General features: G+C 38.2%; 1 protein-coding gene across 3 annotated transcripts in view; it reads right to left on the bottom strand.

Moving 5' to 3' along the window:
• LOC112045964 (WD repeat-containing protein 7) overlaps nucleotides 1-18,066 on the bottom strand; it is a 160,915-nt gene that overhangs the window by 140,078 nt on the left and 2,771 nt on the right. The window contains exons 3-22 of one of the 3 annotated variants that reach the window (XM_024082386.2): nucleotides 17,757-17,870; nucleotides 16,924-17,067; nucleotides 16,603-16,668; nucleotides 16,357-16,519; nucleotides 15,082-15,214; nucleotides 13,406-13,432; nucleotides 10,345-10,435; nucleotides 9,905-10,052; nucleotides 9,478-9,579; nucleotides 8,688-8,828; nucleotides 7,810-7,888; nucleotides 7,289-7,430; nucleotides 6,321-6,378; nucleotides 5,660-5,821; nucleotides 4,593-4,713; nucleotides 3,440-3,603; nucleotides 2,633-2,727; nucleotides 1,599-1,683; nucleotides 963-1,031; nucleotides 234-326 (exon numbers count right to left, since the gene is read on the bottom strand). In XM_024082386.2, coding sequence (XP_023938154.2) covers nucleotides 234-326; nucleotides 963-1,031; nucleotides 1,599-1,683; nucleotides 2,633-2,727; nucleotides 3,440-3,603; nucleotides 4,593-4,713; nucleotides 5,660-5,821; nucleotides 6,321-6,378; nucleotides 7,289-7,430; nucleotides 7,810-7,888; nucleotides 8,688-8,828; nucleotides 9,478-9,579; nucleotides 9,905-10,052; nucleotides 10,345-10,435; nucleotides 13,406-13,432; nucleotides 15,082-15,214; nucleotides 16,357-16,519; nucleotides 16,603-16,668; nucleotides 16,924-17,067; nucleotides 17,757-17,870 — 2,197 coding nt within the window. The remainder of the gene's footprint in view (nucleotides 1-233; nucleotides 327-962; nucleotides 1,032-1,598; nucleotides 1,684-2,632; nucleotides 2,728-3,439; nucleotides 3,604-4,592; nucleotides 4,714-5,659; nucleotides 5,822-6,320; nucleotides 6,379-7,288; nucleotides 7,431-7,809; nucleotides 7,889-8,687; nucleotides 8,829-9,477; nucleotides 9,580-9,904; nucleotides 10,053-10,344; nucleotides 10,436-13,405; nucleotides 13,433-15,081; nucleotides 15,215-16,356; nucleotides 16,520-16,602; nucleotides 16,669-16,923; nucleotides 17,068-17,756; nucleotides 17,871-18,066) is intronic. The other 2 variants (XM_024082389.2, XM_024082388.2) reach the window with 2 other exon arrangements.

Genomic DNA, 18,066 nt, shown 5'->3' with positions numbered 1-18,066 from the left:
CCCTACCTATCCAAATTTGGTAAGATCCTATTAGAGCAGCTTTGGATACTCGTTCTAATATAGAACTAGCTGCACTTCTAGAGAGGCCAAGGTCTTTAAATAGAGAGATTTTGCTGACATATATTTAACTAATATCGGAAGTAAATACAGTATCAGGACAGATGAAGTAAAAGCTGCGAATAAAAATCTTATAATTATCGAATAAAGTACATAAACTTATTACTATCACCTACCTTTGGCATCCAAATGCGCCTTTATCTGGTCCGCCTTCGCCTGTAGCTTGGTCTGCATCGTCTCCGCACCTTCCTTCATCTTGGCCAGGATACCTACAATATATAGCCTTTAAAGTCTTTTTCAGATAGGAGTAGCATGGTGCGGCTGACAGTTCGTTTCGCTCTTGAAAGTTGGCCGCGTTTCGCGATGCCCATGCTATCACTAAAGTTAAATTTATTTATTTACTATGTCTAATTTATTATATATTTACTTTATCTTAATTTATAAATGCGAAAGGTCATCACGAAATTTGAAATTGACGTACAAAGTTGAAATTTCGCAGGGAGGTAGTCTATAGGTAGTAGGTATTCGCTAAGAACGGATTTTGCGATTTTGATTAAAAAGATCTAAGGGCGAACGAAGTCGCGAACGATCGCTAGCTAGAAACACCTTGAAAATTTTCGTTAAAATTAAATGGGACCGATCTCGAAGTGTAAAAAAAAATTCTTTTAAACAAAAACAGAATTTTCAAAACTGTATAATAAATGACGAAGGTACCAAACATACATACGCGTCGAATTGAGAACCCCCTCCATTTTATAAAGTCGGTTAATAATATATATATAGATTTGGCGTTTAAAAAATGTTAGTTTTGAGTGATATCGCATTTTTAGCGTTTTTTTTCTTAATTTATTTTTAAATGTGTATATTTTTTTAATATAAGTGGATGGTCCCTAAACAATACTAACCGTGTTTGTCCTTTTCTTTCAAAAGCCTTTCCATATCTCCGGCCTTGTCTTTCACACGACCGAAGAAATCTATCCCATTTAGAAAGCGTGCGCGAAAATTCACCACATAAACATGAATACCATTAAATTCAATAACAAAAATAGCATTAAGAGTCCGTGTATGTATTTTTTTTTTTATTCTTTAAAAGTTAACTACAATCTCACCTGATGGTAAGTGATGATGCAAAATTAAATGGAAGCGGGTTAACTTGATAGGAGTAGGATGAAAATCCACACCCCTCTCTCTCTCTGACTCTTTATGACTAATTTTTTTCCATGACAATTTTTTTATGATAAATATCTACTTACTTCCTTTGAATTACTGACCTATGGTAGGAGCAAGAAGATGACGTATGCCTGACTATACCAGGTTCTAGTCCTATAGTCTTAAACCGAGCTATAGTTTGAACAATTACAGTCCTATTTACAAACATGCACTGAGATATAAACCTAATTTCCTTCAAAGTAAAGTGAACTTTAAACAGTAGAAATAAGGTCTACTTTACTTTAAAGAAAATTGATGATTTAATCTCGGTCCATATTTATGAATATGACCATTGAAGTGTAAATAAAAAATAATAAATGAGGCAGCCTTACCGGATATCCGTTTAGCAGCGTCCGGGCTCGCCGACTGCGTCAGTGCTGCCACCTTCATATACTCGCTCGTGATCAGACCGGCAGCCTAACAAGAAATTAAAAAGAAGTTATACACTAAAACATAGTAAAAAGAAGTTATACACTAAAGTATAGTGAAAAAAGTTATACACTAAATCATAGTGATGAGAAGTTATACACTAAAACACAGTGAAAAGAAGTTATAACCAAAAGCATAGTGAAAATAATTATCCACTTAAGCATAGTGAAAGGAAGTTAAACAATAAAACACAGTTAAAAGAAATTATACACTAAAGCATAACTAAAGTACAGTGAAAATAACTTAACACTAAAACATAGTGAAAAGACTTAACTTAAAATTTTAAACTTAAAACTTAACACTAAAACATAGTTATACATAAAAGCATGGTGAAAAGAAGTTATACACTAAAGCATGGAGAAACGAAGTTACACAATAAAGCATAGTAAAAAAAAATATACACTAAAGCATAGTGGTAAAAAGCATAGTGAAAATAAATTATAACCTAAAGCATAGTGATAAGAAGTTATACATTAAACTATAGTGAACAAAAGTTATACAATAAAGCATTATAAAAAGAAGTTATACACTAAAGCATGGTAAAAAAAATATACAAAAAAGTATGGTGAAAAGAAGTTATACACTAAAGCATGGCGAAAAGAAGTTATACAATAAAGCATAGTGAATTTTAATGGTTGATGAAATGATGAAAATTGGTTGAACTTTATTTATATGTATTGATAATTTCATACAAGTAAGTTTAGGGTATTCATGACCTGACCTTTATTTAGAAAATTTCACTAATTAGAGCCTCAATAACTCAATAGAAAGAGCGGACTCATCATCGTAGGGTGGTGGTTCGATCTCCGTCCCGTTGGTCTATTATTGTACCCACCCCTGATACAGTTTTTCCCGAGTAGTTGGAGGGGAATGGGAATATTGGTCATATTTAAAAGATATGGCAAATATTCTTTTTAAAAAAAATATATATACTAACCTCAAGGCTCGCTGGGCTCATGGCTGAATACTCCTCGCTCAACAGTTCCACGATCAGGCCTTCGATGTCGAAGAACAGGATATGGCTCTCTGGGTCTGTACAAACATACATCTATTTTAAAATATGTTTTAACAATAATAAAAGAATTGTGTATTATGGGACACCCGAGACAAGCAAAACTTCTTTCGCAGTCCACATAAATCCCTGTATAAGTCATTTACAAGTACAAGTTTACTTGAGTACAATCTCACCTGATGGTAAGTGATGATGCATTATATTACATGAACATTTTAATTTTTAAATGTTTTTTGACAATTCGAGCCAAATCGCTGTAGGCCATGATGGTCTATAATTTATGCGTCGTTTCGTGACGTTACTTTAAAAAATCCTTTAACAAACGGAGCGTTTGACAAAAATATTAGAATTAGTTTGACGTTTAGTACATCAAGTAACTTTGTGACGTCACAAAATGGACGACAGCGAATTTGACGTTTGAAAGAATACGTGATATTTAAATTAAGTTTTACAAAAAATCCTTAACTTTTATTAATTAATATCGATATATTTGGGACACCAATACCACAAAATAAATTTTGTTTATATAAATTTGAGTCAAGTACCCTATTTTAACGGCTTCTGTTCCGTAGCAATTGTACAAAAGTAAGAGTGACATTTCCAGTTCAGTCGTTATTGGTCGGCTATCTTTTTCTATTTCTCACTCTCAGGTCTCCCTCCTTATATCAGAGAAGATATGAAGCTTAGACCCACTACACTGCTCCAATGCTGGAGGAAGATAGAGACACTCACCGGCGGGGTTGGACCGGAAGCCCTGGATGGTGAGCGGGGCGCGTCTCGCCCTCGCAGGCTCGGCGAGCGGGCCGGCGTTGCCGCTGCGATCCGTCGCCTGCAGCGCTGCTAATCCGCGCTGTGTTGCCGCACGCATTGCGTTCAGGTTGCGGTGACGCAGACCTCTGCAGCAAGGGAGATATATACAGGATGTCACATTCACGGATCAAACTCAAGCGGACCTCTACAGCAAAGGGTATGCATATACAGGGTGTCCCATTCACGGATCACGGATCAAACTTAAATGGAAGATCATCATTAACAACCCATATTCAGATCACTACCTAGAGCATGAGTCTCCGCTTAGAATAAGAGGAATAAGAGAGGTTAGGCTAATAGACTTCACACATAGAGAATGAAGAAAATTCTCAGGTATGCCGGTTGCCTCACGATGTTTCCTTCTAAGACACGTGATATTATGAAAGGCATGGGTTTTTTATCTCTCATGTTTGATTAGCACTGCGAAAATATGGAACGCCCCTCTGACTTTTGATTTTACAATACATAGCCGCCATAAAGTAAATAGGTATCTTCCAGTCCAGGCAAACACATACGAGTAACTACAAACCGTACGAGTATTTTACAAGTTCCTCGAGTACATTCATTATTTATGTTATTGTGGAGGAAAGGTATTTGTACTATGTTGTTGCAACGATATTGGTATAAATAATAGGGTGTTTGATGACTTGAGCTCAGTTGTTTGTTAGGCTGCGTGGACACCGTCACGCTGCTAGTCGCGCTAGTAATTTTGAGCAAAAATGTTTTGTGTTGTAATTATTGATAATGTTTTATGATATAATTATTGATTATTGATCATAAATTGTTTATTTTGGGCATGGAGAACACGTCGGGCAGGGGAGGTGAGTGTTTATGCATTCTAAAGGGATCTTAAACCTACTCCCAAGGTCACAAGTCCTGGGACCTGCTCGTTGTGTTTCCTCTACAACAAAAGGATGGTATAATCACAGTCGCTGCTACTCGTCGCGTCACACGTAGGCTGCGTCTTTGCCTCCTATCCTATCCATTTTAATAATGAAAATTATGAGCTTCAATATAAAATATTATCAGTTTTCAGATGTGCATATGTGTATATGATTGAAATAAGACGACTCACCGGAAGAAGTGCACAGCTGGATTGGCCAGTCCCTGCAGGTCAGTGCCAGCAGTCATGGCGCCACCCAATTCGTTTTCCAAAGTCTCATCGCATGCCGCCAAAACCTCCTCCGCTATCATACCTGTTTGATAAACATAAGGTCTTTATTTTCAGGGTTCCGCAGCTCAGACCAAGGCACGTTTGAAAACCTCAAAGCTTTAATTTTGTATGCGACTTTACTTGTCACCAAACAAAATTAAAGATTTCCAATTCCTTTTTAATCAACAACAAAATGCATTCAAGATTCAGAACGAACATAAGGTTCTAACTGAATAAACGAAATGTGACTTTAAAAAAGTAAAAACCAAACTCTCACAGGATTACTTGATTGTACGTCTAACCACAGAAATACATAGTAGGCTAACTACCTATTAGGAGTCAAGACTGAGGATCCATTTCTACAGAAATGCTTAAATTAATAACAATTTACATTTTATATAAACATAACTGACCCGTGGATTTCGTACCACATAAAACTTTCGTAGTAATGTGGATTAGTAGCGGACGTCCTTCTGTGAAATTCTCTTTTTGACAAATTCCACGTGCACCATAAATTTTTTGGATGTCCAATTTATGTCTATAACTTCATCCAAATCGGTTCAATGGTTTATCCTTGAAAAGGTAACATAAAAACAAACTTACTTCCGCATTTATAATATTAGTATAGACTATGGATTTAATCGAAAGTATCTGTGGATTTAGCATTAATTTATTTTACTTCACAGATATAAGAGGTAACTACATTTATAAAGTGTCAATTCTTAGTATTGAAACCAGCGTACCCAGGGGCGTGGCCTAAATGGCTGTTTAATATTTTTTGTGAAAAATGAAATATGTCATCCTTTGAATATTATTTATTCCTTTTGTCACAGAACTTAAACAAGACTGCTAGTACATGCGCGGACACGTTTGCGTTGTTCCGCACACCCGGGTGTACGCGGGCCACGCCCCTTGCTACTTCTATTGCTAAAAGCGTTAGCTTTTAGCGTTGTCTGTTCTGTGTTTTACTTCAACATTATCAAACTTACCGTGTAAAACTCTATCGAGATGGCCAGTCTCCATCTGCCACACGTAGACAGTGCCATCGCTACAGCCCACCACTATGAAGTCGTCCAGTGGCCGCCATTTGATGGTCACCACGGGGAACAAGTGGCGGGACGCGAGAGTCACACACTTCCTTTCGGCGAGACCTAGCAAATTGCATATAAGTCAAATATTAGAGAGATACTTTTCTATCAAGATAATAGATAATCATAAAACAACACAATTCTTCTACTTATCATCATTAACAACCCATATTCGGCTCTCTGTTTAGGCCTTAGTCCACCACGCTGGCACAATGCGGATTGGCAGACTTCACACACGTAGAGAATTAAGAAAATTCTCACTAATGCAGGTTTCCTCACGATGTCTAACGATCAATGAATCAACGACGTCATTAATTCGCCCCATTTTGCATGGGGCGTTTTTCAGGGATTCGTGGCAGTGTCGCAAATCTGACCCTTTTAATCCCTATAGCTCCGAAAGTAATGATCGTAGATATCGTGTTACTTTTAGAAAATTGCTTTACTATTGCGTTCCTAATTTATGTGCAATTTAAAGAACTGTCATCATCCCTATTGTACTGCCCCGAAGCAGACTGAAATATGTGGTGATCTATAGTATAGTAGGATATAACTTATTACTTACTCAATAAGGTAACGCTGTGGTCGGATGCGACGGAGCAAACGCATTTCTGGATTCGGGGCTGCAAATAAGAATATCAGCTGTAGTCAACTCCTATAAACTATTATTTCCAAAATTTCATTGACTTTCAATTAAAGCCTGTTTGTTTAGTGAAGTCTGATGAGACTAGAATATGTTTTGCGTTGATTCCACAGACTAACTGATGTAAGGCTGGTTTTCACTACTACTAAAGATGCTGACCGTCGGCGCTGACAGACGATAATGTATGTATGAATTTCTAGGGAGCGTTTCAGAATAACGAGTAACGCGCATGCGTGTTGCGCGTCGGCGCCGCGTAGCCGTCGGCGCTAACTACCTTTTTTTTCTGATTGTGTAAGTGCCGTAGGCTCCTTATGGGACCTCAGCGGCGTCACCGGGGGTTTTGGGTGAGCGTAGAAGCATCGCCTGATGGGGCCCGAAGGTAGAAGCAGAGTAGATGGGCGGAACGACTCTCTAAGGGCGTCTCTGAGACTCGGATTTCGGCTTAGAGGGCCGTTCGGGAAGGGTGTTTGGTTATACAATCATGTCGAATCTCGATGTGGATACAGGCCGAGTAATCGACGAAGTACGTCTGAGAAACCATTTGTGGGATGCATCCGATCCAATGTACAAAAATAAAGACACCAGAAACAAATCCTTTGAAGATATTGCCGTCACACAAAATGTCCTGCGACTGCTCTCTGCTCAGTGGATGAATATGACGTCTCTGTCGTCGTATTTTATTTCTTTTTTTAGGTAATACAAAGCAGCAATGATAATTAATGACCTTCGCATTGTTGTGCGTCTGTAATCCGCAGCGATCAGCACGATACTAAACGTCTGGCGCTGACTCTCAGCGCTGATAAGCTACGCGCTGAGCTGTCAGCGCCGACGGTCAGCGTCCAGTCAGCGTGACTCTAAATTAGCCTAAGTGTGTGGCGTATGTCACTTACGCTACAGTTGAGCGGCGGCACTATCAGCTGCGTGATCTCGCCGGCGTGCACACAGAAGCGATGCAGCAATGCGCCGCTGAACAAGTCCCACAGGCACACCGCGAAATCGATACCGCCAGACACCAGATGCGCTTTGTCGTATCTACAAAAGATACGTAATAGTTACTTGTTGTGCGTACGTAATTACTTGTTGTGCGAGGCAGCAAAATTGTTGTTGTGAGCACACGCATTCACGTGTTGAATATCGAGTATGTTAATGATTGCAGAATTGGACCACAAGCAAAGGAAGGGATTCAAAAATGAATCCTAAGATTCGAGATTAAATGCATAAAAGTGTTTGAAATCCCGCAGCAGAATCTACTGAGGGTAGGTTTAAAAAGAAAAATCCTAAATAATAACCTGTTTTCTCTTCGAATATCTTTTAAAAAGATTTCCCTCATTACCAAAATAAAGTAGTTCAATAAATTCATTTTGATTTGTTATAGTATGTAATTACTGTTAAGTGGAAGATAAACACACACCTGTGATGGACGTGGTGAGGGTACAGCAGACAGTTGACTCTGCCGTTGTGGCCGAGCAGAAGTTGGTGTAACGGCAAATCTGAAACAATGACATTGAAAGACCTCTGTGACTTCATCCACTTGATGACGAATAATAACGACTAGTTTGACCCACAAGCCCTTTTTTCTAGCCATATTTTGACTCTAGTTCCAAACATTTTCATAATAATAAGAGCCTTTATTCAGAATTTGTCCAATTGTTCTTTATGACTATTATGGGACTCAAAAGTGATTACAAATATAAGAAAACTAATGTCGAACAAAGGTTATGATTCACAACACTTGTCAGGACAACTTAATTAACAAATCAAACTGTAACCAAAATAAGACCCTACAATGGCAGAGAATGACCTTGAGTGAAGTACACGTACTTGTGAACGATGTGTGTAGGGTTAAAGGCGCCTTTTACTGATATCAAACACTCCCCTTTTCCACTCAAGTCACTCTCCCCGCCTATTCCAAGTAACCCATAAAGAATTACACAACAATAGATGTGGACGGTTCGAACGCCTCGAGCACACTGAAGCCAACACGAGATCGAGCGACGTCATATCCGTCACAGACTACTATTTCCAACACTAAACGGCGATAACATGACAAAGGCTTTTCTACAATTCTCGATCCCTTTCTGAACCATATTCATATTCAGGTCAAATTCTAATTCTAGTGGTGAAAGAATTTTCGAAAATCGATTCTTTAGATCCAGAGAGTACTCCTTATACAATACCACAAAACTCTTTATAATATTATTATATATTATTCTCAGTAATAGCTGCCGAACCGGTGGTAGTCTCTACAAATAGCCAATGTCACGCTTCGAAAGTGCTTGTAAGACATACCGTCCATCTGCTGATGGTTTCCATGCAGCAACTGCAGCTGAACGGTGTGCGTGGCGTTCACTATGACGATGGAGCCGTCCTCGCGCCCCACCACCAGTCTATTTGCAGCTAGCAGGTATATAGATGCCGTCAACTTCACTTCTGTAACCAATACAAATGTCTCTCAGTAATAATAGTACAAATATACATCACTCCTTAATCCACTTCAAGGGCAGATACCACTTCCTTCCATTTGCTGTGATACTTGCATGTCAACCATGCTCCTTCCATTCTTATCAATCTAAATATATAAAACTCAAAGGTGACTGACTGACATAGTGATCTACCAACGCACAGCCCAAACCACTGGACGGATCGGGCTGAAATTTGGCATGCAGGTAGATGTTACGACGTAGGCTTTAACGATTTTAATCAATTCTACCCCTAAGGGAATAAAATAGGGAATGAAAGTTTGTATGAAACTTAGTCAATTTTGCGGCGATTTGGAATGAAACTAGATTTTACTCTGGATTAACACATTGGCTACTTTTCATCCCGGAAAATCCATGGTTCCCGCGGGATTTGTCAAAAACTTAATTTTACGCGGACGAAGTCGCGGGCGTCCGCTAGTCCTTTCATACAACTACAAGTTTAGGGTGCTGACCTGGCCTTTACTAAGAATGTCCTTAATTTGATATTAGTACGTTCGCCTTGGCCTTCCCTTTCGAATATTCTCATTCACCTTATTGAATCTATGCAATGCTAAGATTAGAAGTGTTTCATTAAACTACGATTTAAGGAATCAACTTACCCGACTCATCAGGATGGCTAAACTGGTCCAATATGCCCACGGGACTAGGGTTCATTTCCGCCCACGCCATCTCCAGGCTCGTTAGCATGATCGGGGCATGAGCTAATAACAAAAAGAGAATTTATATTAAAAAAAACGCTAAGTGAGTCGAATTTAAGCAATGTAGGTGAGGTAACAATTTTCAACCATTTAACAAATGAGGGAAGGTCGTTTCTAATTCGGATTTTTGACTATAATTCTTGATTATAGTTCTTCATATAATTCTTGATTATAGTTGAAAATGGGAAAACATATTTGAGAGCTTACGTTGCGTTCGCTGCGTAAACAAAATTCCCCTTTGAGAGTTCTACAAGGGTCTTCACGCGGACGATGCCGCGGTTCTTTCACTAGTAAACCACATCAGTAAAACAGAGGCATCTATACTTACAAGCAGTCTGCCCAGGCTGAGGTACGGCTGCGTCGTCGACGTTCCACAAAGACACGACACCATGGGAATCCCCCCTTAGTAGCAACCTTCTCTGTTTGCCCCCCACTGACGTCAGCACGAAGCGCATCGCTGGGGGACATGACAGCAACTGGGAGAACAGAAACATCGATAAACGGCCGTATCTTCTAATATTAGTCATCGTTAATACTCTGAAGTGTTATAGAAATAATATGATTGAAAATGCGGCAATAAAATTTACAACCTGTAAGACTTTTGCTGAATTGTCGGACAATTTTCAGGGGGCATATTTGTCATCGGATGCAGCGAAGTCTGAAAGATGACTTAGAAGGAAAACGCCTCGTCAGTCATCAAAAACTTGATTGCTTATTTAGAATCATCATTAAAGATTACATTATTAATGGTGATAGTTAAACACAAACCTTATTGTCAGGATGGGCGAGTATACTAAACAGTGCTGGACTGTCGTGATCAACGGACGGACCATGAAACCCTTTGTGGTCTGGCACTGAGCTGTAAGCAATAGGCAATGTTAACCTGAAAACTCTTAACATAAATATATACAGTCACAATACGAGTATACAGGGTCAATGGAAACGTATAGCGATCCCTTTAAGGGGTGATAGTAGGGATCATTAGCTATCAAATTGAATTGGGTAGAGTAACCCACATTTCTTGAAAAAAAAAAAGAGAAAAGGCTCTTTTTTTTGAAACTGGTATTTTTTTGCCCCATATAACCTAATGCAATTTTATAGCTAGTGATTCCTACTATCACCCCTTAAAGGGATCGCTATACATTTCCAGTGTCTCTGTATATACAACACTGAGCATTTACACATTGAATTTATTGAAAATTGACACAGAAAGATAAAGATATGTAAATTACACACGCAGAGGATTTTTTATAAATTTTAGCTATTTGTTTACTTTGTTTTTAAGATTTTTTATTTGTTGTGAAAATTTAAAAAGTAAAACTCTGTAGAGTCTGGGATTAGTGCTAGAAGAATGTGGGTGAAGATCTGACTTTCTATGTCTCCAGCTTTCACCTAAGAAAAGCTTTGGGAACGTTAGTTATTAAAACGCAAAAAGAACTTTTCTAATTTACAAACTAGACTATTGACGAACTATGAAAATAAATACATAGATAGGTACCTAATTTGTAATACTAAATGCTGAATATTCAAAATGTGTTCAAAGTGTAGTTACTTAATTTGTTCATTAATTAAAAAAAAAACAAAATAATGGGGTTTAAACAATGGAGTGCTGTACGCAAATCAACTAAACCACAGAACACGTAACTAAAAAATCTAGAAATACCAAGTATATAAAATAGGCTAGCGTTTACTGATTTAGTATATGATTCGTAGTGATATTTTTTATTGTGTTTGTACTGTAATTGTCGTCAGTTGTGTATATAAATTTTTTTACAGCGTAGTGGGGTCAAAAATTCTACGCGGTTAGACGTATTGCAAATTCAGAGCGCAGTAGATGTTTGCCCCCGGTGACGCCGCTGAGGTCCCATAAGGAGAATACGGCATTTACACAATCAGAAAAAAAAGATGTTTGCCGCATACAATTCGCACGACAATGGGCACCCCCTTTTTGGTTCCGTTATTCAGCCTATTTTATATACGGCAAAGAATGCCAATTAAAAAAGAACCAAATAAAGTCTTCTACTAAGAGGGACTAATCCCGTATAACTTAATAATATAGTTTAACAGTCGAAGCGCAAATAGTAATAATTGACGGACCGAACAGATGGTTCACCTGATGGTAAGTGGCAACCTAAGTTTGTGCTATTGTAGGGTGTAGTCTCTGGATCTACTGAACCGATTAAGTGGCAACCTAAGTTTGTGGTATTGTAGGGTGTAGTCTCTGGATCTACTGAACCGATTTTGAAAATTCTTTTACCACTAGAAAGCTACGTCATTTGTCTGTGTCATAGTCTATATTTTATCTTCTTATTCGCACTGGAACGGGAACTAAGTGGATAAAACCGCTGGGCATTTGCTAGTGTGGCTATAAACAGAGCAACACCAAAGGTGCCGTGAAAAAAAAAATATGCCGCATAATATAAACATGCCGCTCTGTGTCCATCAGACTGAGGCGTGAGTCTAAAGCCTTATATGCCTGTAATTACACTGGCTACCACGAATATCAGATTGGAACACAGCAATGCTGTTTTGCAGCAGGAACAAGCTACATTATCAAGCAGCAGCGGTTTCTTCAAAGCAAGTAACTATCATGGCAAATCCATTGGCAAGTTCTGGGGAGTAATTGCGTAACTTTTTCGGATCTGTTTGACAGTAAATTCATTCCATTTTAGTAGTCAAACTGACAGTTTCCCAAGGATTTGACTTACATTAAATGGAGCAGTCAATTCGCTAAAGTTACACAATTACCCACCAGACCGCGCTACGTACGTATTGATGAAGAATATTTGAAGGTTTGTAATTTGACTCAATATTATTATATTGATGGACGCTCTGACATACTTTTCATCATTAACATATATATGGTACATAATTATATACATACATGCGTTAACCACTTTGCAAAGATCGACATATTCTTTATTAGTTCACAAAAACTGTTTACTGAGTCAGTCATGACGCGACTTACAACTGTGTTCAATAATCTATCTACAACATACATAGGTTATCGAATACGGTCAAAGAAATTAGTAAAGAACTTAGGTATTACGTGACATGAAAACAAGCCCAGTATGCCTTAATGTCCTTAATGCTAATTGCAAGTTTTTATATATTGTTAACAAATAAATATTGCAATCAATTCAATAAAATAAAAAGCTTCACCTCGAACCTCGATGTTACGGAAAATAAAAAGAATCAATATCTTCCAATACCATAAATTATAGACAGAAAACTCTGGTTCTCTAGCCAAGTTACATATCGACATTTCGATGCTCTTTCAATAAACGCTAAAGCTTCGAAAATGAAAAAAAAAATGTATGGGAATTATTTTTTTAAATCGATATATGCTTACACTCGACTACAACCATGCCTAATGGAAAGCAATGGTGAGGTCTTACTTGGAGCCCGTTTGCCTAGAAGATGCCTGTTCACTCTTGCTTTGCAGGTGCACAAATCTTAAGAGTCATAAAACATAGAAGCTGGAAGGGCATTCCACATCACTGTTCTCATTAGAAACGTCGATGCGAAACGTTTCGAGCGCGTTGTCTGGACATATCCAATTCATAGTCCGATCATGTGACTTATCGATAAGAAATGTCAGTCCCATTTTTTAAATATTTCAAGCGGTAGTGTAGAAACAATCGATATATAACATAGCTAGTGGTGGTCAGGGACAATTTATTTAAGATCTACAGAGCTGTGTTCTCAAAGAAATATACATACATAACATATACATTATACATACATCAACGAACATAACCTACAAAATATAACGAAGCTACAAACATAATAACAACATAGTGAGAAATAAAGATCAAACTGTGCTGACCTACTGATAGCCCGTCCACGTAGTTTGCTATAAAAGAAACGTACCATTTAGCGATTGGAACTTTCTAGAAACAGTCTAGAAACATCTAAACTACTGCACTGTGGTGCCTTTTTTATATTCGACTTTAAAAATATCTTTTATAGTACCTAAGTATTAATTGACTGTGTCCGTCAACATGAGGTAAAGGTTCAGCCTCATAGACCTGTGATTCCAATAACCATACCCTTCAGAACAAAACAACAAAGCTGCTTAAGGCAGCAAGAGTAAGCATGGTGGTAGAAGATAAATTTCAAATTGTCTTACTATATAAAATATTTGTAAAGAAAATTTAGCAGATCTAAAAGGAGAGCTATCCTTTACAAAACTTCTCTATGGAGAAGAAATTTTCTTTTTTTTATACAAAAAATAATATTCGCCATATCTTTTTTTTTAATATGACCAAATTTCCTGTCCCCCTTCAAATAGTCCGAAAAGACTGTTAGGCGTGGATACGACAATAGTCCTTCGGACGGGGATCGAACCACGACCTCTCGTTGATGAGGCCCAACCCCTTTACTGTGAAGCTTTGAAAGTTTAGATTTGATATTTGCGATTAATTTGCCCAACACTAACTCTTCTTTGCTATTTTTTTCTCTTTTTTGCTTTGGATTTTTTTCTGGTGCAAGTCAAGTCCATCTTTCCCTCGGGTATTTACTATTTAGATATTTCAAACTGTTTCGGCGTTTTAAGATTTTGTACCGTTTATGATTTCCGTTGATAACATTACAAAGTAGGTTATATCGCTATGACTAACTTACCTATCTTTTCATTTCCAATTGAAACATACAAAACTGCATTGAAATCACAAAATCAAAACGGCAAGAGATAAGTGAAAATTGTAAAGGAAAGCTTTGTAAAGAATAGCTCTTATTAATATGCTATAATTCAGTTAATTTATTTGGTTTGCATCCAAACAGCCACCAATGCATTTAATTAATATAAGTGATCAATAACTGAACTAAAGTTAGGCATTTAGTGCTTAGATGATAGATCTAATGTAATGAAAAAAATATTAATGAAAATGTGTTGAGTTTTGATTTTTCATTTGGACTTAGCTTTAGCGTTCGACAGTGTACTTCATGACTTGAAACTTTGTATGTATTAGACACAGAAAATTCAAAAATTTTGATGTTGTATGGTTTACCTATAAATAACAAATCCGTTTTGCTATTTTCCGAGTATGTTTTAAAAGTACCCTACGTTCAATGCTCGTTTCTTCGGAGTATTCTCATTACAAGTCTATACCATAGACAAGTTTACTGTCTAGAACTAACTTCATCTTGGAATTGACCATGAAAAACTTTAACAGAGAATCACAGCAAAGATTGAGGTATTCAAATGTCATTGCACGCTCGTGGCTTGAAATTTTCGATTAAATATGTTTATCATTACAGACCTACAAACATCAAAATTTTCGATTCAAACCTATGGTTATTTCTAAAGGAGTTACAGCCTGACCAGAAAAATATAAAACCTTAGGTACAATGTAGCGAAAAACCAAAGTAATAAATTCTTTCTTTCACTAGAAAAGTACTTAGTTTATTATATATATTTCTGTTCAAACTATAACATGAAGAATATAACCAACCACTGTGTAGTTTAGTCCATCAAAAGATAATTGTATGGTAAAATCTTACTTTGCGGGTAGTTTATAAAGGTACCCCTTCCCCTCCGTGGACCATACAAGGATTTTGTCTGGCGCGAGAAAGTCTCCGGTCATCCAACGTTCACCAGATGGCGCTTGTATCGAGCATAGCACCGAGAAATCACCTGCGAGATTAAATTAGTTAAAACACCACAAAACATAACTCGATATTAATTAATGATCATTATTCTGCTGAAAGCTGTAAACGAAAAAGTTTCAATACTTAAACTTTGCTCACGAGTTTTTTTTTAATTAATAATTGTCAGGCCTATGTGATAAGAGATCCCCGAGTATGGGTGGTATCTACATTAATTAATTATATTATTATAAAAAGGGGGTATTTATATGAAGTTGTTAGGACAGTGATAGGTGATAGTATAAATAAAAGGGTATTTGATGATTTGAGACCAGTTTTTTGTTAGGCAGCGTGAACGCCGTCACGCTGCTAGTCGCGTTAATGTTTTTTTTTTGTGGTGTAATTATTGTCATAAATTGTTTAGTGTGGGCATGGAGTACATGTCGGGCAGGGGAGGTGAGTGTTAATCCATTCTAAAGGGATCCCTTAAACCTACAAGGTCACAAGCCCTGGGGCCTACTGGACGTATTTCCTCTACCACAAAGTGATCGTACAATCACTCTCGCTGCTACCCGTCACGTTAAATACGGATAGGAAGACCATGGTCTATGAAACAGAGCAACACTTCAGAGCATGCAAAGAACACATTCTATACAAAATACTACTGAGTCCATTGCCTTCAGACCAGGATACAGCAATTCTACTTGGCGTTAGCAATCAGCATAGCCTTATTCCAGGGACGAAGTCTGTCATAAAAAGTTCATAAGTACTGAAACATTACCGCTATGTGAAATGTTGATTCCACTGGATGGATCAAGGGTCAGATACAGTAAGTAGCTTGCCCGCTTTAAGGTGGCGCGTACTTCATCATTGTCGTTCTCGTCTCATCAGCTGATGGACGTCCAATGCACCTGAGCCGCTTCCATCCAGCGAATCCCTGCTACTGGCTTGATATTGTCAGTCCACCTGGTGGGAGGTGGACCAACACTGCGTTTTCTAGTGCAGGGGACCACATTGGGGCCCAATGTCCATCGGCTCTTCGAACTACATATGTGCCTCGCTCATTGCCACTTCAGCTTCGCGACTCGTTGAGCTATGTCGTACTTTGGTTCCTTTTCGGATCTCCTCATTTTTTATTCGATCACGTAGTACCTAATAGCTCGTTCCATCAGTTATACAAGTGACACTCACCTGCGTCATATATCTGACAGTACTTAGCGCACACGATGAGAACCGTGCGCTGGTTGTAAGCGCAACAGTTGAGCGACAGGGCGTTCAGGCATCGTATCTGTTTCGACTCGTTCTCGTATATCGGTTCCGATTGCTTATTCTCGTGGCCGAGCAGGGACCACACCTGAAAGATGAAATTTTATGTATATATACGAAAAACTCAGTAAACTATGTTTTGTTTGGGTCAAGTAATTTGACAAGATTTACCTTCACTGTGCCTGTTATCGATATTGCTAAAACAACATCATCTTTCCTTGAAGATGGCCTTAACACCTGTAAAGAAATGTTCGTATTTATAAATTGTACATTTAAAAGATCACATTTGCTACTTTTCGAAAACTCTATGAAGTACCAATTGTTTTACAGAAAAAAAATACCACTTTTCTTAAAAAGTGCACCACCAAGCTGATCTCGTCCGCCATTGAATGCAGTTGAAATTATTTTATGGTATAGACCAATTAGGCAAAAGACCAAACAAACAAAAAATTAAATCTACAACATTGATAGACAAAAAGTCACAAAACTCACGTGCAATGCTGATATCCAGTCTGGATTCATCTTAGAACTTAGGCTGAATAGTATCTCCAATGAGAAGGGGTCCATGATCAATATTTCTGCGTAGTAACCATTGCAGAAGAGGCGTAGATCGTCACTGTTACACATGTGGTATGCCTGAAATTATATTCAAACAAATGTACTTTCAGCAACTACTATCATTAGCCTCAATAGCTCAACGGTAAGAGAAGTCGGACTCATCACTGAGGTGCGGTGGTTCGATCCCCGCCCCGTTGGTATATTGTCGTACTCACTCCTAATACTGTCTTTCGACATCAAGCGAATCCCTGCGACTCGCTTGATGTCGTCATTCCACCTGGTGGGGGTCAAAACACTTTTCTCAGGGTCAGGGTCGCCATTACAGCACCTTGGGACCAAAACCTCCATTGATTCTTTGAACTATGTGCCCCGCCCATTGCCACTTCAGCTTCACTTCAAATTCTGGGACGTACAGTTTAACATATTCCTCAAGGCATGAGGATTTATTACTACAGACTATCCAACTTCAGTTAAAATTATGAATTCTGCTCTGTAGAGCCGTGATAACCCAGTGGATATGACCACTGCCACCGATTCTGGAGGTTGTTAGTTCAAATTTGGTCCGGGACATGCCACCTCCAACTCTTCAGTTATGTGTATTTTAAAAGATTAACTATCATGTGTCTCAAACGGCGACGGAATAACATCGTGAGGAATCCTGCATACTATTGGCCTAACCCCTCTCATCCTAAGAAGAAACTCGAGCTCTGCAGTGAGCCGAATATGGGTTAATGATGATGATGATGAATGACATTCATACAACTGACCTGTATATTAGTATGCACTTGTGTAAGCTTCACACTTTCCCTGCACTTCCCATCAACCAAGTCCCATGTGCACATTTCTCCTGCCTCAGATGAGCTCACTATAAAGTTATTATCCTGGAAAGAGTACAATTTTACTTTATACTAAGTTATTGTTCACTACTAGCAGAAATAAAATCCACTAACGACAAGTACAAAGATAGACTCAGAAATCATCCGAATCATCTAGCTGTCCAGTTAACGATACCACAGGCGATTCGACGCTTGAAAAGATGGCAAATTCTTGATTGAAAGCCACATATGACATACATAT

This window comes from Bicyclus anynana, chromosome 18, assembly GCF_947172395.1.
Source record: "Bicyclus anynana chromosome 18, ilBicAnyn1.1, whole genome shotgun sequence".
NCBI classification, from domain to species: Eukaryota; Metazoa; Arthropoda; class Insecta; order Lepidoptera; family Nymphalidae; genus Bicyclus; species Bicyclus anynana.
The sequence above is the reverse complement of the archived record's forward strand: the minus strand, read 5'-3'. Positions and strand labels throughout refer to the sequence as shown.